At 27.4% G+C, this 26,401-nt stretch overlaps 1 protein-coding gene across 2 annotated transcripts in view; it reads right to left on the bottom strand.

The window, feature by feature from the left end:
* Positions 1–14,649: 14,649 nt before the first annotated feature.
* The window catches only part of LOC112603790 (myb-like protein D), a 65,234-nt gene continuing 53,482 nt past the window's right edge, over positions 14,650–26,401 (bottom strand). For both annotated transcript variants that reach the window (XM_025352535.1, XM_025352536.1), the window contains 4 exons: positions 19,836–20,168; positions 18,978–19,545; positions 17,832–18,204; positions 14,650–15,682 (listed from right to left, as the gene is read on the bottom strand). In XM_025352535.1, the coding sequence (XP_025208320.1) occupies positions 15,164–15,682; positions 17,832–18,204; positions 18,978–19,545; positions 19,836–20,019 (1,644 nt within the window). In that variant the 5' untranslated portion in view covers positions 20,020–20,168 and the 3' untranslated portion in view covers positions 14,650–15,163. The remainder of the gene's footprint in view (positions 15,683–17,831; positions 18,205–18,977; positions 19,546–19,835; positions 20,169–26,401) is intronic.

The raw sequence follows: 26,401 nt of genomic DNA, 5'->3' as shown, positions 1-26,401 counted from the left end.
CAGTATATAAGTAATCTATAAATAATAAGAGTGTCGCGTCTTTTTAAGTATAATATAATGTTTTTATGCTTGTTGTTTATGTATTGATTAAGTAGTGCCTTAAAACTATACTTATAACTATCGTGTTTACCCCATCTTATGCATTACGAAAATATGTTTCTCTATTTATTTATTTACAACGTACTTAAATTATACATACATGAAGTATACAAAAATATATTTCATACTTATAGATTTTATATTTCTACAGTTCATAAAATACGTTATCATTGACTTTTGATGTACAATTAATAGTGATAATTTGTATCATAATTTATTATTATATTAGTAATTACAATTTATAAATTTATTTATTGAATGATTTTTTAAAAGGTACATTTTAATTTTTTTTAAAGTTCTAACGTTTTTGAAAATATTTTCATATAATTTAAAATAATTGAAAAGCAAAACTATTTTTATTTTCTATCCTTACCATTTATTTGTAATTTTGTTTTTTTTTTAAAGAACAATATACAATATAAATTTGATATTCTGAATCAGATAATTTGTCAAGTATTTCAGCATATATGCATTAATATATTATAAGTATAAAATATTTTTATGTTTTAACCATAATTGTACTATTGATTTTTTTCTAGTAAAATCTTAATATTAAGCTAGTTATTAATCTTTTATTTTGAATTCCTTCTATATATATATATATACATATTATACTAATTTTCTTGTAATTCAATGCAGTTTATTTTAAATAAATATAAAAATTTAATTTTAAACGAATATTTAAAACTCGAGTTTTAAATATTCGTTTAAAATGAATAGAGAAGTAGAGGACCATTATTTAGTAAAATATCCTTGGTAGAATTTCACTCCATTCACCAAACTTAAAATACTTATAAATTATAATTGATGAACTACTCATTCAACAATTGTTTTTGTATATTGAAGTAGTATATTAAAAACTGATTCCAGCTAGGCTAATGTATAATACTATATATTGAAAAATCATAATATTTTTTATAAATAAGCAACGGTAATATTATGTATAATACGAGTGTGAGACACATCGAGATATTTGTCGAAGAAATCCAATACTCTGATAGTCATTATGCGGGGTGGAGGGGAGGTTAAAGAGTCGATCAGATAAGTAATAAGTAGTTTATTATGACATCCACATTGCTTCCGGAAGTCGAACTAAACGACGGGGTGCAGCCACTAATCGTTAACAAAAGTGCCGAACGTAGTCGGTCCCGTTTTTTTAAAAATTTACCTCAAAATCGGTGTGTCTATTAAATATGTTCAACGGATCACACGCAGTACGAGCAATTTTTTTTTTTTTTAAGAATTTCGTATAATACAGGGTTCCCCTCCCTGCAACAATCGTCCACACACAGACGTTGCTCGGCCGTGACGACGTGCACCATATATTATAACCTGAGTAGCATATTATATGTATATTTATTGTTGCATACATATAGACCTTTTAACACTGATGCGGAGGGTGATTAGCCTCGAAAATGCGGGACGATTATTACAGAAGCCCTTATTATTATTGTTATTATTTTTTTTTTCATCGTCATCCGCGTAATACACGTGCATATATATATATATAATATAACATACACAACGTGTTACTGCATGTACTCTGCGTGCAGTACCTATTCCTGTACAATAATATTATGGCCGACGCGATCGTCTCCGTGATAAACGTCTGTTCTCGCGTCGATTCCCATCACATTATGTAAGTGGTAAAAATACAATGTATTATTTTTATTATTATGTATACATATTTCGACGAGTGTCCAAGCGAGATTAATGTATACTGTTATACGTTTATACCCCTGTGGCGTTGCACACCGTTTTGGAAAAGCGGGTAATTTAACACGCAAAAGTCACGACCCCTCTCATCACACGCCATGTATAACAGTACTTGTATTATGTATATAGACGCGCGAGACCTGTGGTGGCGTTCGTCGCACCAATTGAACACATTATCCGCGTATGCAATCTTTTGGTGTTATTAACAAGAATACAGCATGCGGCGGCATTGCTATAAGACCTATTTTTATACGCACAGTGACTTATTTTTCTTTTACGTTTCGAGAACTCATTGTGTATTGGTAGTATTTCTTTTATATCTGTTATCGTAGCGATCTTTTAGATTATTTTACTTTTTTTTTTAAACTGTAGCCAGTTTTTGGTTTGTATTCTGGAGTAAATTATTTTTCTCGTATTTTTGTATAAACATATTTTCGTTGAAATTTAAATTAGAATTTAAAGTTTAGACGAAATAGTTGTAAGCAGAATATCCCTATACTATTAATCTATATTCCTGCTCTAATCCACTTATCTTAATTCTCTACAGCAAATAATACCAAGTTAAATCGGAAATATTTTCATTGAATATAATATAGTCAATAGTTATTGACATTAATACCTATCTATTAACGCTTACGTTTTTGATGATAACTTAATTTATAGGTTATAACGTAGTATAATAAAAATTACAGCTTAGACTGCTTCTGGTAGTAGACTTAATTTTTATTAATGTAGTTATCTCGTAGGAACGTATACGTTATTATATACATTATAATACGAGTACTATACTAACAGGAAGTTTCGTCATTATTCATCATAGATACGCAGTTGCTGGGAGTATATAATTTGAAATGAAAAGGTAGCTGAAATGAATTAGAAAAAAAATTACCATATTAAAAAATTAACTAATATTTAAAATGCATTTACCACAATTGTATATAGCATTTTTTACTAAATTTATTTTAAGGAAAATATATTCATCTTACAGAACTTGATTATTTTGTATAATAGTATACCTATTACTTACTTATATATTTTATTTCGAATATCATGTATATGAACTCCTCTCTTAATATTTTTGTAATTCTAAAATTAGTTAAGTACCTATAAGATTTTTATTTGTTGTACTAACTTTTTTTGAAAGTTTTTACTTTTTATATTTAAGAGATTTCTTTCCAGAAAACAATTTATCAATATCAACAAATATTTTCCTCTAAAATTTAATAACTTTTATAAGAATAGTAATCAAACCTCCAATATATTAATGCAATCATGGTAAATGAACGATTATATAAATTACAATGTGAAATTAAGTGGTTACGTATATTATACTTTATACACAAGTAAATTATACACGTTTTGGGCAATAATAAGAGTTAGCCTATTATCGATTAATTTTGTACTTCAACTAACTGCTAAATGTACATAATAATTATTTATATTACTACATAGCTATAATTTCATTTTAATTTTGAGAATAGCTCATTCAGCAAACGGGTGTATTATTTCGTTTGACATATTGTTTATACAATGCACTTATAGATGTATGAATAATACAAACAAAATAGAGACATTTTCTCCAAAATAAATACGTATTGTAGATAAATCGTATATATAGTAACACTTATAACTCATAACATAATATACAAACCGTAAAATGGACATTTAAAAGTTTTAAATTAAAAACTGTTAAATAAGTATTTGATGCCACAAATAATGTTTAATATGATAGGTGTGTAAAAATTGTTCGAACATGAATTATTTTTTTATATTTTTAAATGTTACGAGGTGTACTTATTTTTATGGTTCATGTACATCTATCTCCTTTGCCTGGTATTTTTGGGTAGCTCATTAAAATATTATTTCGCGTGGGCACGTATATATTATATATATTCTAAGTTATAATAAGTATATAAATGTAAAAACAGGTTTCACAAACATAACGATTTATGTTTGTGTCATGTAATTAAAAAAAAAACATTTAACAATTATTTTCGACAAACGAGTATACCAATTCAATTATTTAAATATAGTATACTGCTATACATAATATATAGCGGTAACCTCAGCGAATATTTCTCAAAAGCGGACTACCTTCTAATTGTGGACACTTTAAATAAACTTGAACGGGCTTATCTATTTGAATGTCGAACAAAACTCTAATTGAGGACAATTATTTTGGATGTTTTGTTGGGCATTGGGTGGTAAATACTTATAAATTGTAATTATAAACAAAAGATACATATTGTTTTCATAAATTAAATATTTTTTTATCAAATTTTAAATCTAGTTATAATAAATAATAATATGCATTATTTCACCATATTATTATTTTCAACAAAATAATATGATTTAAAAGTTTAAATTTACGTAAATATAAATATTATTAAGATAAAATATGTAAATGTTTATTAATTAAACAACTAAATCAATACAAAATTATATCTCAATAATCATACTGAACATATAGACATTTTCTGAAATCTTTGAAAACTGAAAACAAAATTGTTTACTTTTACTTTTTATTTTTTTTCTTGTTTAAATTTTTTGTTTCATACATTACTAAAATCCTGTCTGTATAAATCTATTTGTTAATTATTTTTTAACATACTCATATTTCAATATTCACATATGTACGCAGTATATTATGTATAAGTATCGAGGGTTAAATTAATTTTGACAAAACGGTCAAAACTAATTAATAATAAAAATATTTAGTACAATAACAATATTATTATTGTTACATCTTCAAGAGGGGAAATATTCTAAAAAATAAACAATATTCTAATTCGTTGTCTAATGACGATAATATATAATGATACTAGCACATATTATTTTCATACGATTATAAATATTGTATTGTGCACTTTAAAGATTCTGAGCAGAGCAATGATTTTACAATCTTGTGTAATTTACATGTGATTTATAGAGAAAAAAAAAATACTTCGATTTTCAAATTCAGTTTTCAATATCTTTTTTGATAGAAAAATGATTTAATCATTACTTTTGGAAGGTTAAAATTTAAAATTAAATAACAAAGTACACTCGACACCTACTTTACATCAGAGTGGTTATCTAATTCTCCTTGTTTTTGGTTTATCTTAAATTGTAATATTTTTTTACTATAAAATGTCTAAATAATCACTTAATACAATGTTAAACCGACATAAATATGGGCCCTTAACATAATAGTATATGTGGGTTTCGGGGACGTGTCCTCTACGGCTCTACCGCCCCATTAATCCGGACCTGAAGCTTTGTATTGCCGTTTGTGGTATTTTGTTGCGTGGGAAATTGTTCACTGTATGTTGATCGTCCAATGACGAATGTGAATGTCGTGAAATCGGTTGCAGCCGAATATTATAATATAATATTATTAGGACGAGCGCGACACGCGGTGACTGAACAACAGCGGTTTATCGTCCGAAAAAAAAAAAAACAAACAAAGACGATGTTTAAATTACGATCATCTCAGAAGACGATAAACATAGCTAGTGTACATATAGCCATATAGGGTCTCATTTACTGTAACTGTTATGATGCGATCCCGGGGCAGTGTGGCTATGGTGGCGGCGGCGGTGGTAGCAGTGTGAAGGGTAGTTCGGGTGGGTCGTAAATATCACACGCACTTGAAAATCGTCAAAATTACTATTGTAATAATAATATGTATATGTGTACAGATATTACACGCGTACGTATACAATAGATACGCACATTATAGCGTTCAGTCGTCGGGTCGCAGTCAGGTTTGCGTCGGGTGCTGCTATGCGGGTGCGGGCGCAGCGCGGAAGGGCTCGTGCGCGCGGGCAAAGGGATTTCGGCACGCGACCCGGCAGCGGCGGCTGCCCTCATATGAGCATATGGTTTCACATGGTGGCCGTGTCCCGTTAGTTGCTTGTATAATATGATATTATATTTTTCCTCCCATATCGACACAAATTATATATATATATATATCTAATGATATTATATAAACTATATTATATACTTTAAGGTTTACGCTTATATATATATATCTACATTGTTGTAGAACGTTAACATTTACGTATAATGCATGTAATTCCCACGGTGACGACCTGCCCACGGTCGTCGCCCGGATTCGGCGGTACCTATAGGTACTACCTCTACACCGTCTTTTGCTGCATCAGACGGGTGTACTATAATATCGATATTATTGCGATATAGTACATAGTATTACTATTATTATATAATGAATTATTGTATAATATAATGACATAGTATATATATATATATACTAATTTCAAATTAGATTATTGTATTCCACTAGAGTACTTGTACAGATATTATATCCCGACGTCTATTATGTACAGTGCGATCTAAAGTTCACATGATGGTGAGAAGGATTACTACATTTTTCCAAGAATACGACTTACAATACGGATCTGATTTCGCCGTCCATGTCACACATTAATCAAATTTTTGAATTTTTTTTTATTTTTTTTCTTGACAGTGTATTGTTTATTTTTTGCTTATTTAATACTGATTTTGAGAGTTATCGTACATCATTAAAAATCAAAAATAGATACAAGTGATACAACTATAAAAATATGAATACAAACCCAATGTCAAACTCCCTAAGGAAGATACATTCTTCAAATAAACTGCTGACATTCTACAAGTATATTATCTTATTATAATTATTTTGTTTTGCTGAAAGACTGCAGCATGACTGTGCGGTAGAGTTATTTATGATCTCAAATTCTCGTGCGCTATTATTGCGATGGGTTGTTGTTAAATCGACAACCGTCGAATTCATTAGATTTCGCGAGCATATGATGTTTTCATAAATATTACATTACACATGTGTCACGTGTTTTGTAATAATTACGAACATTTTGATAAAAAGAAACATTATGTTCGCATATTGATGAATCTAAGTTATCTAAGTTATAATAGAAAAAACTAAGATAACATAATATATTTATAATTGTTTTAGAAGAAATTTGTAAGTTTTTGCGTTTCAATTATCATCATATAAACGATGATAAATCGTTGAGACATAAGCCGATAATCTAAAAAAAATATCGATACGATAATTAATCAATAAAATATTATCTTTGACTACGGAGTTATTACTGCAGTTGTCTTAATTTAAATGTTTACTCCAATGTACAAACGTTGCATAATTTTAGATATTAGGTAGTATGTGTAAGTATTAGGATTACGTATGTATGTTGTAATGTTGTGTTGTGTGGTGAGTATTATTTATTGTTGATTATAGTTAAATATAATTATGTTACGAGCTGTGGGCCTGCAAATTAGGATATCAATTTTTGTATACATAGATTCTTGAATCAAATTCTTATATACTGACAAAATTAAACATAGTTATGATTAGTACTATTAAATTTCTAAAATATGAAAAAAATGAATACCTACTCAAAATAACAAAAAATACATATAATAATTAATCATTATTTTAAATTTCAAATATTAAATCCAATACTCTAGGTATAAAAAATATTAAATAGTATTTCGTTAAGCATTAATAAGCATAATTTAAAAGATAGTGTGTATATGCCAACTATATTAATATGGTATTTACTATGCAACGTTAATTTATTAACCTAAATGATTAAATATCTTGTTTTACGTTTATTATTGTTTACTTTGTAAATTATAATATAAGCACCATAAGTGTGTGCTCCCATATGTCTAAATAATATATAGATATAATACATATTATGTATATACATAATATTATATTTTAAATATTACTGTAGACAGTAATATATCTTTATATGAAATAAATATTTTTAAATTAATTATATATAATATATATATATGTGTGTGTGTGTGTGTGTGTTTTTATATGTTTTATGTAGGTATAATATATATTATGCAATACATAAGACTAATAAAGAAATACAAATTTAGCTTGTAAAATTTGTTACATTTAAAAATAATGGTTTTTGTCTCGATAAAAAATATATAAATCAATGAGTAAGTAGACTGGTAATGTAATTACAACATATACATTCCATTAGAATCTTTAAATTGAGTATGTGTTATTAAAATGTATTGTATTAGGCACTAGGTACACTTTTTCATAACATAGCAATAATATGTGAGAATTTCGGTATTGTAATTACATTTTAACGTTTCCAACTGTGTATCAATGTAAAATCCTCACTATTATAATAAAATACCTATAAATAATTATTAATCCAAAAATTGTATATTTTAAAGAATTTAATGTTATGTATGACATTTAATATAAAAAAAAAAAAATACGTACATTTTTTAAATATAGTTAGATACGTTCTCAAATATGTTGTATTTTAACATTTTTTTTTGCTTTATTTTATTATGATATATTTTTTTGTTTGGCTTATATTAAAAAGTAAATTTTGTATAGGTTGGTATTTTGAAGGACGTTTTATTTATCTGATTAAAATTATTTTCGTTTATACATAATTTCAAATATTAATAATTCATTTTAGAAAAGAAAGATGATTAAATTGTTTATCAATAAACAACTTGAGAAGAAATTATTATATATATATATATATATATATATAGAATAATTACTATCAGTATAACATAAACTGAATACATTTATCACGTTTTGGTCGAAAAGCAATTCAGCTTTAGTCTAGTCTATGACTACGAAGTACGAACTAACGTTGTTAATAATACTTGTTAACAATCAATTATCTAAATCTATTTATATATGTCATTTTCTTCTTTTTTTCAAATAAAAATAGGTACCTAAATTTACATATTTATATAACTAAATACTTTTTCTACAAATCTGAGTGTTTTAATCCTGTTAGTTTTGTATAATGCTGGCGAGCTCATAACTGTATATTATATACTGTATGAGGACTTATAAAATGCTATGTAGTAATATAATACTTCAGATTAGAAATTATACTTGCTAAATTACAGAAGTTTCGTATTAATTAAAAAAAAATCTACATATTAATTATGTCTTAAATTTAAATTCTTTTTCCTATAACTTAATATTTATGGAACATAGAAATATTATATATAATAATATATAGTAGGAAATCTTTTCATGATAATAATATATCTGTGGTGTTATATTTAGAGAAAATTATTTGTTTATTAAAATGGGGTGTTAAAGGCAAATAAATAAATAATATATTATTAATGACAGGGATTTTGACTACAGTAATTTTTTCCCTGCGTCTGTTAGTTTATATATTTATTATTTGTTTGCGTAACATTTGTATCTATTAAATTTCTTTATATATTACTTATAATTTATTATTAGACTATTTTCACTTTGTGGCGTTATATTCAAAAAAAAAAAAAATAAAATATGTAAGTTTTTATTATTAGGCTAGGTTAATCTATTAAATGTTATTAAAATGATAAAAGTATACAATTTAACGGAGCTTAAGTTATTATAATATTTATTGAAAATTACTATCTGTTTTTTAAGAAATATCTGGTATTCAGATAACAAACAAGTTATATTAGAAATTGTGCAAATTGTTATATAATTAATTATTTGATCGATTTTTTACAACAATTCAAATAAAACACTATTCAGATATTTTTTTTTATAACTATTTGAATAAAATTATTTTATTTTATTCAAATAATAAAATTGTTTCCATAAATTATTTGAATTATATCATACTGTATATATCAACATTTTAAATAATTTTAAATTATAAATTTAAGTTAACATAGAATGTGTCATCTAATGACACTTTGACAGTAATAATATTTATAAAAACTATGTTATCAATAAATAATAAAAAAGACAATAAATACTCTGTTTAATACTATAATATAATTGAATGACGTACATTCTTATACATATTTCAACTTCAATTACATACAAAAATAAAATCATGACTATATATATTTTTAATATTTATACAACTACTAGAAAAACTTATATGGGATCTTGTATTAGTTTTAAGAATTTTGACCCAGAAAATATTTTTTATTGACATTTATAAAAATAAAAATAAAAATTACCTTAATTTGTCTATAATTAACTCAAAAAGAGTCAAAATATTTTGGAAATTTTATTATACATCGATATTGATGATGTAAATATTTTGTAAACATTTAAAGTATCTACCTAGACTCTAGAGTTATTTGTTTTACAATTTTAACAAAATAAAGGAATCAATTTTGTCAGAAACTAGTTTAGCGTAAAAATTCTGGTTTTCTTTAATTTTTCTTTTTTTGTTTAAAAATTTACTGGGAATTTTTTACTTTTTATCTTCTAGTGTAGCAACTAGGAATAACTGGATATATATCTAATTTTCTATCATGCTCAAGTAGAAAATTGAAGCAGTTTTACTGCCCCAAAAGGTAATGACAGACACACACACACATACACGCAAAAAAAAAATAAATACAATCACTGTAAAATCAATACTTTCATTGCTTCGTTCAGAATCTATAAATACGACCATAGGTTAAAATGGATATTCGATTAAAAATATTGACATTCATCTATATTTCATGTTATAAATTATCACAGCATCGTATAAGTAAGTATAATATATTATAGTTTGTCCCTTATAATTGTTATAATCGGGTAAAATATAAAGGTAGATATATTATACTTATAGCTTATACCTCAATAACTTAAACTGAGTCCATTTTAATGTCGTGAGCTTAATATATTTCAACTAATTGATCTTACAACTATGTATATATATATATTATATTTTTACAGCTTTATTTATGGTTATTAAGACAACAATAAAACTTTTAATGTGTCACATAATAATACAATTAAGTAGTATCATTTCTCGATATTAAGATAAAATCGTACACACGGTAGGTATATATTACAATATACTATGATCGTGTAACATAACATTAAATAATATTTATTGTATGTTATTCGTTTATTTTACATTGTATCCGTAGAATTTATGACAGTCAAGTAGTTAAGTCAAAAAAAAGTACGCACGCACAAGTGAAAATGACCGATTTCAATTCTTTATGAGTTAACGTGACGGTAGATTTAACGGTTCCGTTCCTTAGACGAACAAAAAAGTGCATTATTTTTCTTCTAAAAAAAAAATAATAATAATAATAACAAAACAAAAAAAAAAATACCCGCACAGTATCACATCACTAGCGTGTATACGACGGGGTCGCTGGCGCATTTTTCAATTGAAATCAATTAAGTTTAATTAAAGCCAATAAAAATTCTCCGGTCCGTTCCCTGTGGGATGTCTGCATCTCAACACCAACACATTATATTGTCACATGGTTTTTTTCCTTTCCATTTTTTATTTTTAAATATTTTTCCATCAACTTCGTGTACCTATACATAATAGTTACACATGAATATACGCTTCACACCATATATAATATTTAGTTCGTATCCTACCGATATTTGACGTCACAAAATTTAAACACTTGAAATAATTATGTATTAAATTCTCAGTGGTTATTATAGATTACGATTATTTTAAGTTTTACAGTTCTTGTAATTATATAAACAATTTTATCTATAACTATATTCATTATAATCTCATAGACATGATATATTTTTTTATTGATTCGTCAGATAAATAGATTACATTTATAATAAATAATATTTTACTTATTTTTACCTAAAACCATATTTTTAATATGCAAAAAAAAATATTACTTATTTAGTCTTATTTGGAAAAATATGAATTGTTAGACATAGGGTACCAGCAGTGTAGTTTATTTCATCATAGATATACATATTTATTAAGTATTATAACTGTATTGCACGCATATAACATTGAATTAAGAACTTGAAAATCCTCTTTTAATTTCATTAAAACTTTTCATATAAATTATCTAAAATCGTGTACATATTATGTTTACTTAACTGTTAATATTTACAATCATTATTACTTGGTACTAACTAAATATTAAATTGTTATTGTAGATAAAATAATATGAAATAATTTAACATTTGTTCTGAACAAGTTCGCATAATAATTGATTATATTGTACTCAAATTATTAAAATAAAATCATTCAATATTAATAAATCGATTCAATTTTAGGTTAGGTTAGGTATTAAGTATGCTATTGTACAACTTTTTGTAATATATGTCATATTTTAATGTTTTTAAGGGATTTGTATAGAAAATGACATTATTTAATGATGAAAATTTAAAAATAATTTAAGGTGTTATTGTTTTAATATTAATGTTTACAAACATTTTTTTTTTTGGTTTCAACTTTCAAATAAGTATCACAACATTAATTCATTGTGTCGATATAAATGATATTGAAATTCTATTAGTAACAATGATTGTACTTAAACATATTATCCGTTTATGCAATTTGTATAAAATATTAGAACGCTATTTATTTAATTTTAATATTTAGACAAACTTAAAAATATTATTGTATAATTTTATGATATAATATATTAATCGAAAATTACATTTATTTTATTAAGTTTTCATATTGCGTCTTAATGATCCCAATGAAAATATTTGTAATTGCATATACTATAATACGTAATTGTAATTTTGTGTGTAAACATTGTAAACGTATGTTTTTTAACTGTGAAAGTTGAAATCAAATTAATTTTAAAGACAAATTAGGTATTAGGTATATTATAGCTCAGCTAATGACCCAATAAAATAACCTAAAACGTCATGTTGATTGTTAAAAATTGTTGGTCAATAATGCGTAATATTATATTAAAAACACGATATTACGAGACTTTCGCTTAATATTATTCCCGAAATGATAATTTTTCAATCTTATTGAATTAAAAAATAGCACATAAAAGTATAATATTATATATTTATAAATCGGTCTGTTCTTGTCAACGACAGAGGTTAAGTATTATTTTGTGATTTGACAGTGTCTTATGAACATGAATCCCGACGATGCTTTGTAAATAATTAATGTTCATGTAGACTAGTTATTTACGTATCATAGAGAATAAATTGTTGTTACACTTAAATACATAATAATATATCGATACCTATGTCAATAAAAAATCGAAGTGACCAATAAAATAATATAATTTTCGATTTGGGATTAACTTCATTGATCTAAAATAGTGTTGGTTTATGCTTATCTACATGTTGTTATGTGATTATCACTTTTATTACAATGTTTTTATACTTCAATTTATTTTGACAAACAATATTATGATAATCGTTATAATAATTTGATGTTTATTTTAATTAAAATAATAATCATAATAATTTATATTTTATATATAGGTGTATTTATATCTTCGTTAACATAATATACACACACAAATGGGATTTAAGGAAAAAATAAGCTAAAATAAAAATATAAAATGTATATATATATACATTTTATACATATATATATATATATATATTTATCGATGTCTAGTGTCTATATAATATGTATATTGTATATACACACATAATAATATGGAATATATAATATACACACATATAAAAAACTATATATATATATATATATCAATTATAAATGTACAATTCGTTAGGAATAAATAATTTTCATTCATTTTACAAAACAGATACGAACAAAAAAAAACTTACAAAAATACTGAGTTGGTATACATGAAAATAATATACATTTGGCCTACATGTATGATAACATTAATATTTATTGTTTGAAATAAAACCACATGTATAAAAAAAAAAAAAAATTCTCTTAAGTTATATATTATAAAATAAAATAATGGAATGTTACTATTTTTAAATATAATGAGAAAATATATAAAGATAATTCATTTTATAAATCACAGTCAAAATTATTGCAGGAATGACGTATATAAGTATAATTGAGATACATTTAATTTGTGAACATAAAAGGTTAAATTTGTTGTGAAAAGAAAACATATATAATAAATATATACATTTTCAGTAGAAAAATGTAAATTTAAAACGTTATTCTTATTTATAATATTGTAAACGCGTAGTAGTTAAAATTTGTCATGTATTAGAACATTTTATCATAATGTCATGATTATTATTGTGTATGGCACAAGAAATAGATATTATTATAAAATTTAAATTGTTCCTATTGCTATTTGGCAAGTATTCAAATAATATGAATGAAAAACTCATCGTCATCGTATGGAATTAAAAATAACAATAATATTACTTAAGTAAAAATATTACTACGAGTTTTAAATAATAATACAAATAATAATATTAATATTAATAATAATAATAATAATAATAATAATAATAGAAATAAAAAAAAAAATAAGAAAAAACATTTTGGCTATCTAAATAATACTTACGTTTCTAATTTGTTTAATTCAATTTAAGTATTATAGGCCTAAAATTCTTAGAAAAATTAAGTAACACGAATAAATTACCTAGTTTTATTTTAAACTTTATTTTGCTTTCGTACATATCAATACATAATTTATAATTAATATGATAACTTCATAATTAAAGTCCGGTGTCAAGGTAATCATTAGGAATACCTATAACACGCATATTAAAATGGATACAACATAAAAACTAAAAATTTTTATAACAACAAAAAAATAATAATAATTATAATAATAATAATATTATATATATATATTTTATAATACACAAAAAACGTGACTAAATAATATTACATCAATATCGTTTCGCAACATTATTATAGCTGTAATGTGTTCATTTCTATCACAGGCCTCAGGACGGAATAGTACACGATAATTTTATTTTATAATTAATATAGATCAAATATCTATAAACTTACTTAAGTATTGATACGTAATATTCTATGCATAAATATGTGAGTTATAATTATTCGTTTAAAAAAATGTAAATCTTATTGTATCGTAGAAAAATATTTTATCATGTACACGGCGTATATAAACTTAAAAATTATTATAAAAAAAAAAGTTACACATAAAAAAAAAAAAAAAACAATACTCTTGAATATTTTGATTCGTTAAGCAATAATTATTACATAAATATTATTCTTTAATGAGGTTAACTTATTAATCATCACATTAGAAACGATTTCTCCGGGTGGAGAAAACGATTGGCCGAGTCGTCGAAATAAAGTTGGCGTGTGTAGTGTGTACCGTACACATACACGACGATCGCCTTTATGTACGTATAATAACGATAATAATAAAATTGTTACTATTATTATTATTATTATTATAATTATTTTTTGCACGGAGTACGCACAAAATTGATGTAAGTACAGCACCGTGGATGAGGAATACGTCCGATTTTTTTTTCGTTCGTTTTCGGCGCATTTCCGGAAGCTGTAGGAATGATAGGTCAGAGGTCAATAGTGGTGGTGGTTTTGGACGATGGTATTGGTATATGATTGGTGGTAAATAGTGATAGCGTTGTTGGTGAGTGTAGTGGTGGTGATGGTAATGACGGTGACTCGGTGGTGACAGTCGGCTGCAGTCCGGGCTATCTGGATGTGGACCTCCGGCCACCGCTGCCACTGCCTTTAACGGATTGTGTGACGGACGACAACGATTGCGCCGGTTTGGCAGGCGTGGTGTGTGTATGCTGGTGCTTTGCCAGGTGAGCCTTTTGCCGGAAGCTCTTGCCGCACACGGTGCACATGAACGGCTTTTCACCGGTGTGGGTACGTATATGAACGTTCACCGAGTACTTGTCTTTGAAGCCCTTACTGCATATGTGGCAGTGGTGCAGTGACCGTTCTTTCTTGGCGGGTGGGTGCCCGGCCGGTTGTTCGTCACTCGACACCGAAGCAGACCCTCCGCCTCCGCCACCGGAACCAGCAATCGACGTTCCGGTACCGCCGCCGGCCGACTGTTTCGTCTTGCCGTTAGCGTGGTGTGAACGACGGTTATATTTTTTAGCCGGTCGGACGGGTGGGGACAACGAAGATGATGTAGACACTTGTTCTAGTTCCCGGTGATCCAGCACCACCGTGGCCGGGATTTGCGATATGTTCGCCACCTGTAATTTATAAACAGAGAATAAAATACTATTATTGTCATCACTGTAAAATAAGTGATAATATGTTCGATGATGACGATTGTGGCTGTGAATTTAAGAAATGAGAAACAACCAAGAAATGTATTATATAAGTACCATACACACCAAAAGTTAAATTAAAATAAATTCCCAATTATTATGTGTGTACATATAGCCAATAAAAAATATATGTAAAATTCAAAAATTTGTATTGTGAAAAAACATAAACAGATAATAATCATATAAAAAATTATTCATTGAAATAATTTATGTAAAATAACCTTTTTATATTCAAATATTATAAAATATTATAATATATAGGTGTTAACACCAAATCCATCAGTTTTCATTGATTATCTAGTAAAAATATTCAAAAAAAATGGTTATTGGTATATGCATTTAAATACATAATGTATTATGGTGTATACATTTATATTAATTAGCATCAATGTTATGTCTAAAAATTTAAATGTCGATTAAATCTAAAACAAACTTTCTTATTTGTTGAATGATTTTTGTTTTAAAACACACAATTTGTAAATGGGTATTACAATAGTGTGTTAAGCTAAAAAAATATTACAAATAACAACAACGGACAGAAATAAAAAATTGAATGTTTATGTCTCGATAAAATTTGTATCTTAATTATTTTGAACTCAAAATTAAATTGAATTAAATGGAAATTTTATTAAACTTACTTCCCTGGGGGTAACAGTAATTAAAAGTGGTTAGAGTATCTATGTGGTTGACTGAATGGGTTTGTATGAGCTATGGATTAGCCAGCGAGGTATAGATGTAATTAATTCGCGGTCATAAAAATAATAGTCAAATTGTTTGATTCTCGAGTAATCTTAAAAGATATTTTTTAATTATCATTATAATTTACAAATCCCATTAAAAAATGTATACCAAAGTATTAAATTTTAATTCTTAGATCACATTTGAATGGTATTAACAGTTAATTATGTCATCAGACTTCTCTAGTGTACCACTGATTATTGGTATAATTTATTATGTATAACTTACTATTGTACATAGATGATTATTATTAAATGATTATTACTAATAAATCATTATTGTTTTAATGTGACACTTAAGTTTAACTTTCAATTGAAATTAATATATTCATTATAGCTTTATCTTTTTCTGTATTAAGAGAATAAAATAAAAAATTATACCTATCGGCATAAATAAATATTGTGCACTCATTTTAATCCTCGATGAATATATTTTCTTTTTGTTAATAATAGCTATTAGTGACCAATTATGGCGTTTGATTAAAATCAATAACATAATCTTGAAGCTTTAAGTTTACGAATATTTGAAGAATAATTTTAATGAGTCATTAATGTACGTGATTAAATCTCCATAATGCGGCTCTATATAAGTAGTGCTACTGTTACATGTACATTGGACATACATTATCAATATACGTGTATACTGTACATTATACATACTATATTTTAAAACTAGTTCACTGCAGGATCATTTATGATTTCGTAAAACGTGTAATGCCAACTGGTTTAAAACAATATTATGTCAGTTATACGCATGGTATAACAACTGCACCTCGTACCTAACTATTATATATTAATATTATTACGTAATAAATATGATTGATAGGTATTTATTTAGAAAAATGATGGGGACAGACAGTTTCTAAAGCGCATAATTATTCGATTTACGAAGGGGTTAAAGATCTTCTTATAAATAAACTGGATACGTATTTGCGCATATATAGTTTTATAGCAATTTTTTTTTTTTTTTTTACTTAATCAGTGTTAACAGATCGTTTAGAATACGAAAAGACGTTTGGAAAGTAGTTAATACATTTTTAAAATGCATACTAATGATTTATTTATTTATTTTTAAAAAAAGCAGTCTATGTAAGAAAGTGTGTATTGTGATAGAGATCTGCAGTCGAAAGGACTTAGTAATTCGTGGTACCATACGGCTCATAAAAAATATGTACAATAATAAACAATTATAAATGTTCGTGTGATAATATTGGATATTGGCAACAAGCCCAAAATAATTCGATATACATCTATATATTATGTTTATTTTATGTTATGGTAGTTTCGTGAACGGATGAAAATTTTATGGAGTGGACAAAAAAAGGAATATTTACCTCTGCGGCGATGAAGGATACGAACCCCTGACTAGTGGGGCAGTACTGCTGGAACGATTGAGACATGTCGCTATCCAGGCCATCGATGTATTGGAAGTCAAAGTCTGGCAAAAGGAGATCATCGACGTTCTGCGCTGAGGCCCCGTCGCCGGCCACCAGTAGTGACATCGACGGCATGTCGTCATCGATCATGACGATCGTATTGCCGTTGATGCCGTTGCTGCAGTTGCTAGTCGTAGCCAGCACGTCTTGCATATCCACAGTGGATGTCGATGGGTATGACGTGACATCTTGCATTGACTGAGGTCCCGGTGACGAATTTTGGCTGTCCGACGCGGTCGACACCGATGGCTTGACGTCTTTGTCACCGTACCTGAGCACACAAATCACACAATTGTTAAGTTACCGTTTTTTAAGTGATACAGGCGATTTTTTAATAATCATGATTTGCTATATAAAAACAGAATTACCTCAAAATTATACCAGCATATATAGTACACAACTAAACAAACAAAAATTACTGAATGACGTTTGAATTTAATAAAAATAACCATGTCATAATTAACGAGTTTGTCAATGGGTTTCAAATTGCACGAATCAAATTATAACTTATAAAAATGTATTGTATGAAAAGTTTAAATTAAGCATTTTTTTTATTATTATTTTTTTTTTGTATTTATATTTATGTTTTTTTTTCAGTTTTGATGCATTTATGGTGAATAAATTGAAAATTTTGAAACATTTTGCACTCAGTTAATAAATTTAAATATACTCTTGTGATGAAAGACTAAAAATCTAAATTTTTTATTGAAAACTTTTAAATTTTTCGTAATAATCATTGATACGTTTTAAATTTGCCATATTGTGCTATAAGTACGTGCAGTGAAAAAAAATAAACAAACCAGATATGATTATAATTATAACTAAAGTGTTCAAAAAAGGCTTTAATTTAATGATTAATTAACGTATGATTTTGAATACAATTTTCAAGTATCTTTTACACATTAATTTCGCATTGTTTATTGAGCAGTCAATTTAAGTGTTTCGTTGCCTTGATAAGCATAATAGATATAGATATTAAATGTATATTATTATATCGCGAATCTAAACTATACTAATAAACATATTATATCGTATGGTTTTTACCTTTGGTGATGGTTATGATTGGTTTTGCCCAGCAATGCGTTTCGGAGAAGCTCATCGCCTGTATACTCTGCAGATTCCTGTTTGATGTACTCCTGCAGAGGTTCTGTTTGTTTGATGTACTCCGTCAACGGTTCCTGTTTGATGTACTCTCGCAAAGAATCTTGTTTGATGTACTCCCGCAAAGAGTCTTGTTTGATGTACCTGCCATTGCTCACTGGATCTGTGGACTCGGCGCCATTCATCGACAATAGTGTCTCGTCGAAGTTGCTCACCGCGTTGGTGTCCTGGTGGTGTTCGGTGAGCGCAGGCATGCACCACAGTGGTTCGCCGACGCCACCGTCCGAGTTGTTCACCACCTCCACCGTGTAGATGGCTCCGTCTGTGTTTAACGTCCGCCATTGGTCAACTATGTCTGACTTGTCGGCGAACGAGCTGGGCGCGCAGTCCAAGTCAAAACTGTGGTCACCACTAATAATCGTCTCAAAACTGTTGTTGTTATTGTTGTTGTTGTTGTTGCTGCTATTGTTATTGTTGTTGTTGGCGAATGTGAATTCGTTGTTATTCCTCTCTGCATGCGAACAAACACGATATATCCAGATAAGTTCGATTTATAAGAATATTTTTACACACAGTATTATTTATTTATAAAGGCAGGTATTATATTAAAGTAATATCAAACGTACATTACAATACAATATTACACTTTGATAGAACACATATTTAATGCTACTGTACAATAATAATAATAATATAACGTGTCCTTAAATTATTGTATACAGAGAGTGTATCCTGAAGAACCGAAATATTATTTAAACGTTTGTGGTAATATTAATTTGACATAATAATAATAATGCCTACCTGAGAGAGACGGGTCGTTCAACAAATGATCCACTGACGTGTTGATCCGATGTGATCCGTCGTGAAGGGTCTCCAGATGGAGCCCAAGCTCCATTAGTCGGAGGCTGTCTCGGTTACCCGTGTCCGGGCCGTTATCTCCCGAATACAGTGCAGTCTTTAGGTAATCGGTGGACGCAACGTCCATAATATTGTGAAATCGGATTTCTGTCCAAACGGTATTCCACCTACAGGTTGTGCACCCAATCACATTTTCAACACGGAAGCATACTTTTCCGAACTGACGTATGAACAACTGTCGTATGAAAACAAGAGACGAGACGGCGACAATTCTATCTGGAAAACACACACATACAACATTATTATTATTATTATTATTATTATTATTATTATTGTAATATTATAAATCAATGATTGAATCAATATACGATGCAGTACACGAAATACGGTAGATCAAAATGGCAGTATCAACCTAATGAACTTGATTTTACAAGGAATACTATGTATAATTGTATATAATAATAGTCGAACGTTTGGTTTAAAAAAAACGGTTTCCACGCAATCAAGTCTAATTCGAATTTAAGGTGAGGTATACTTTACTTTTTGTAAACACCGACTTATTTATCGATTTATTAAGGTTATATACTTTTTATAATATTATACGTTACTAGGTTATAGCATCTGTAGTCGTTGTATTTTAATATTATATTAAACGTATACGGTTGAATTTCTAGGTTAAATATGTTTTGACGTTATGCGTGTTAGAGACGTAAAACAAAAATAAAACGTATTAATGCAATAATGAATAATGTCATAAACAAAAATTCATGACGATATAATAATATACATATGTAGGTATATTGAGATTTAACGAACCATCTATGACTCTATACAGTTTGGACATATACGTTAAAAAACATTTGGTATTGACTATTGGGGAATATTACCTATGCAAATCGTATATTTCGTTAAGTCTTGAAGTAGATATGGAATAAGATAAAAATTTTCGTATAAGTAGTTAGGTATGTCTGTTGTAAAACGGATGGCATATATAAAACACATCTATAGATAATGTAATTTTTTGGAAAGTCTGCAGAGAAATGTAATTACATTTATTATTATTATTAGTGATCGTGAGCGGTTTATATCAAATCGTTAAAATTGTCTAGAGTTATTGTTTATTAAGTATTTATTTATTTATTTTTTTTTTTGAACCCTGTTTATGAATTATTGTTATTACACGCTTGATCATGAGTATATATAAGTTTTCTTAAAAAAAATTGCATCAATTAAATATAAATCATACCTATGTATTATTTAGTATATATAAATAATTATCATAAACCAACTATTGTATACAACTTATATATATATATATATATATATATATATATATATATACAATAATAATATACATAGGTATATACAAACATTTATACTATCGTTTATATTATTATCATACACAATCCATAATTATATACAGAACAGTTGTTTTAAAAAAATAAGCATAGCCTTACTACAATGGTTGAGTAAAGGGCCAACGGCCCGCATAATTTAGGAGAAATTAATAGGTACAGTATCATTAATGCATGTATCTATTTGTAAAGGAAGTCAGTAAAGTTGATATTTATAAATTATACGTTATAATATTTTATCGATATTATTAGAAATTTATTATTTATATTTTTGCATAAACAATATTAAGTACAGAATATAATATAATATATTATTCCAATCAGAATTATTATATAACTTAATATACGCTTGCACTATCTATTCCATTTACACAACATTATGGTATAGTGGTATATGTATAATATTGGTATACTTTTTGTGGTGTCGAGTGGGCAGTGAAAAACAAAATGTAAATTTCAAAGAGTTAACTATGTATCCGGATGTCATACACCCGTCAGCAGTGTTCCATAAAATTATATTACTTTTCTTATTTCTTAATTGTGGTCGGTACAATATAATTGTATTTTATATACACAATTTATTATTTTTATATGATGTCATAACGTCATACAACATACATTTGATAAAAAAATATTAGGTAGGAAACTAATTACTAGTCGGCAGCACTTGCGGCCCATACGCAGCCATATAGTATAGGTTGTTCACGTACAATAATAATATAGTGTGTAGGTATATATGGCCCGAAGCTCATCATCATAATCAATGGTGAAACGTTTCATCCGCAAAACCAGCCGCCCGTTTAGTAAAGGACCTGATGGAAATTATGGCAGAATTTCCGGGTATTGAATTTTTTTTTAAACAAGTCGTTAAATAATTTATCTGACACGATGTTATGTTATTTTAGGATTATTTGCGGTGAAATTTAATCGACCAACAATTTATTCAAAAGATTTATACAAAAAAAAATAAAATAAAATAATTACCGTATGATTTCATGACAAAAAAAAAAAAAAAAAACTATTTGAAATAAAATATAAATACTTAATAAAATAAAAAGAGAAAAAATAATCATGAACGAGACAACATATTATTGTATTATTGATATGTCGATCATAATTATTAATAAGTATAATATTTTAATTAATAAGTACATATAATATAATTATTATTTTGAAGTTAAGTTTTAATATATAGGTAACTTTTAGGCGACTTAAAGATTGCGAGTTTAGATCTTATACAAAATTGTTTCATATCATCAATTTATAAAGCTATAATTTGATATTTTTACAGAAAACAAAATCTATTTGGACGTGTTTAGTACAACGTATATAAATTATCGTCAGGCCACTTAGATCGGAACAATGATAATAATAACAATAATAATAATAATAATATAATATGTAATACAATATAGTAAGTATATAATAGGTCTATTATAATAGTTGCAGTATAAATACGTTTTTAAAAGTGCAGACGCTGCAGTTGTTTTATTGCTCATGATGTATAATTATATAGCATAGAACTTTGCAATGCAGTGATCTATACAGGTAACTGCAGAAGCTGATAAGTAATTTTTATTTATTTCGTTAGTTCTTATGTCGAAACATATCCAGTACATAACGAGTACACACACGCAAACAAACGCGCACGCAGTCATACACACATATATATATATATATTAATACACGAATCGCCCGGGGCCGTAGTAACCTACTTACGGGCGTCGGCTTTTTAATACACGCGCAAATATCATGTATATGGGTACGAGCACCGGTGCACACATTTAATAATATAATAATATTTTCTCGAATAGGACTTACTATTATAACATTATAATATATCGGCGGGTGTACATTAAAAGCGTTGTTCGGGTGGACCACGATATTGAGGATGGCTTATCGGTTTTTGAATAATATTATAATCAGTTTTTGCCCCTTGTCCCTTGTGTCGGTCTGCGAACGGGTTCAAATCGTGAATTTGATATTTCTATGTCCTTCGTCTCCCCCTCCCCCACGTCAGCCGATTTCGTTATCGTACTATTGGTACGGCGTACCTACACCACATAAACGATGAGTGATGACAGAAAAAATCGCGATATAGCTGATGACCGCACAGTATATAATATAATATAATATTATATTATATTACGTCGGAAGCACGGCATTTCAATGCTAAATCGCGGAATGTGTCTATAAACATTTATATGCGTGTGTGAGGTGTATTATATATAAATATATGATGGAAAGCATTGGGGAGCTGAGAAAGTTTCGGTGCACGAAGTCGAGACAATATGTGTGTCACGAACACGGTCGGGCGATGCATGGGGGTAAAATATCGGCGAGGGTTCCATAATGATTCGCATTATATTACCTTCATATATTATACTATAGTATAGTAACTATACGGATTTATGTAGCATTATAAAATAATAAAACGGCATTATATCAGTGCTATTATTATCACACGCTCTAAATTAAATAGTTTTAGGTATTGCAAGTTTCTGAACTACAAGTATAATATTGTATATCTACATCGATATTTTTAAAGAATAAACTGCACAATGTACATCGTATATATATATATAATATATCTATATCGTTATAATATATTTGTGGCTGTCGTGTGATGATAAATTGTTCGCACATAAATGAAATAGTATTCATGAACGTTAATGGTCTATATAAGACTGGCATAATATGAACATAAATATTGTATAGGTACTTGAATTGAATTACCAAAACTGAAACCAGTTGAAATTAAAATCAAAAACTTCGACTTATATTCGTACGAGTATAGTCTATAAATAATTATAACACATAAAAATTTCATTGTATATATTGTGATAGTTCTATAAAAATCGATTAACAAATGTTAGATCCAATGAATTTAGTTTAATTGCAATTTCATCAAAAAAGACATTCTGTCCAACATTTTTTTAGTGTTTAGTCAAATATTGATTTTTGTTTAATTAATAATGTTTTCACATTTCAAGTTTATTTGTTGCAGATATCAGTTACTTGAACTATGGACAGCACGAGTACAGCACGAGGTATATGTGATATAGATGTGTAATGGTTAAATTTTCTAATTTTAATAGTTTGTTTTTTGTTACCTTACGGCGTTTTTTTCACTGAGTTTATGAAGTGGATTTGTTGACGTGTATAAATAAATATAATAAAATTACTATTCTAAAAGTTTTTCATCTTTGTATGAATGGCTTTCATATATATCGAGATTTCATTATTTTTGATATAACGCTCTGAGTTTTTAGCAATATGCTCTTGAGAATTCTCAACCTTACTATGATAAGTAATATACTTATTTTCGATTATATTGGTTTAAAGTGGAAAAAAAATAGAAACTAGACATAAATAAAATAAATACATGCTGTTGAATATAAATAACATGGATAAAACTTATTAAATCTAATATGATTATACGATTTTGTACAACACTGATTTTAGACTAAGTATCATATTATTATTTATTTATTTATTTATTTATATAGGTTTATATTTAGTTAATGCCCTAATAAGTTCAAATCCAAGTATAATTTATGAATTTCAATGGTAGGTAATAATATCATTTGTTATAACGGTACGACGTGACTTGCGTATAGTTCTAGGTACTATACAATAATATATATTTAATAAATTATAATAAGCGGCCTAACACTTGTATCATTGGAATAAACAATTTTAAAATAAAAGTTGGTAATTGCATAATGTTCATTATTGTCTATAATGGTGTCGGTGTCTGACAAGTTTTACTTGAACTGCCGATAAGAATCATCGCAATATCTTTGTTTCGTGGGAAATGATTCAATGGTTGTTCGAAATTAAGCCACAGAGGTGTATATATAGATGGGTTAAAAAAAAGCGACAACAAAACAATTGCAGTTTATATAAAAACGAGTTTGGTGTGTTTCTACAGTCTACTTGCAATATAGTTAATGTATAAAATATATGTATAATATACATTGTATATATATATTCCCGATAAGGCCTGATAGAAATATAGTTATTAAATATTCGCAACTATGATATTATTTTTCCCAACAGTTTTTTTTTTTTAAACCCGCCGTTGCAGTATGCTAGAGTGAATAATAATAACCACTCAAATATTTTAAAAGATATTTGTACGGTGTACAAATCACCAACACTAGATAATAATTGAGTGGAAACCAGAGAGAAATTAAACGTAAAAAAAATATTGCAAATATAATACTCATCAAGGCATCATCAAATACTCATTTACAAACTTATGCATGTTTCAATAGTGTATATAATTATAATTTTGGCCCTCGGTTAAGTCAGTATTTTTTTATTTTTTCTTATGTATTAAATATAATAAATAAATAATAGCACAGTCGGGTGTCTGTATCATCTATATATATATATGTGTACAGTTTTCGAAAAACTTACAACCGAAAGGATCACGAACAATATGATATAATATAGCTTTCTAGAAAATTATTATGACGAGAAACACCACCACGGCTGTTACAGCAATTTAATGATACACGAGCAAAAGGGAGATCGTTATTAGATATTATACGCGTACAAGGTATGCATTCCTCCACCTAACCTCTAACCACTAACCAGTAACTGGTAAGCTTTTTAATGCTCCGATGAAATATAATAATAATAATATTATACTTGCACATTAAAATGTTATAAATGCATCTGATTTCCAATTTACGCTATTACATATTATTACTAGAGACAGCCGTGTCGTAGCAGTTAGAGGCCTATTAATATAGCACGAAAATAATTATTTATTATAATAAGAGATACTGTATATTATGATTTTAATGATATTATTATATTAATTATTTTAGCGCATTCAATAACACCAACCATCATTTACATACGTTATGGGGTGGTGTGTATAACGATTCGTTATTCGATTTCATACAAGTACTCGAAAATGTTGGCGACAATTATGTTATTATATATTTACATGTTTAAATGATAGGTACCTATATAATTTATGCAGAGATCAGAATTTCACGCGAGTCGCAACAATTTTCTCACATGTATGTTAGAGTATATGTAAAATAAAAGAGAAATACAGCATAAGATTAATACGTTGTATAACATAATAATCTAAAAATAATTAAAAGATTTTGTTTTTAAAACTCTCTAGCAGAA

The sequence above is a fragment of the Melanaphis sacchari genome, unplaced genomic scaffold (assembly GCF_002803265.2).
Source record: "Melanaphis sacchari strain LSU unplaced genomic scaffold, SCAv2.0 Contig111_pilon_pilon, whole genome shotgun sequence".
NCBI classification, from domain to species: Eukaryota; Metazoa; Arthropoda; class Insecta; order Hemiptera; family Aphididae; genus Melanaphis; species Melanaphis sacchari.
The sequence above is the reverse complement of the archived record's forward strand: the minus strand, read 5'-3'. Positions and strand labels throughout refer to the sequence as shown.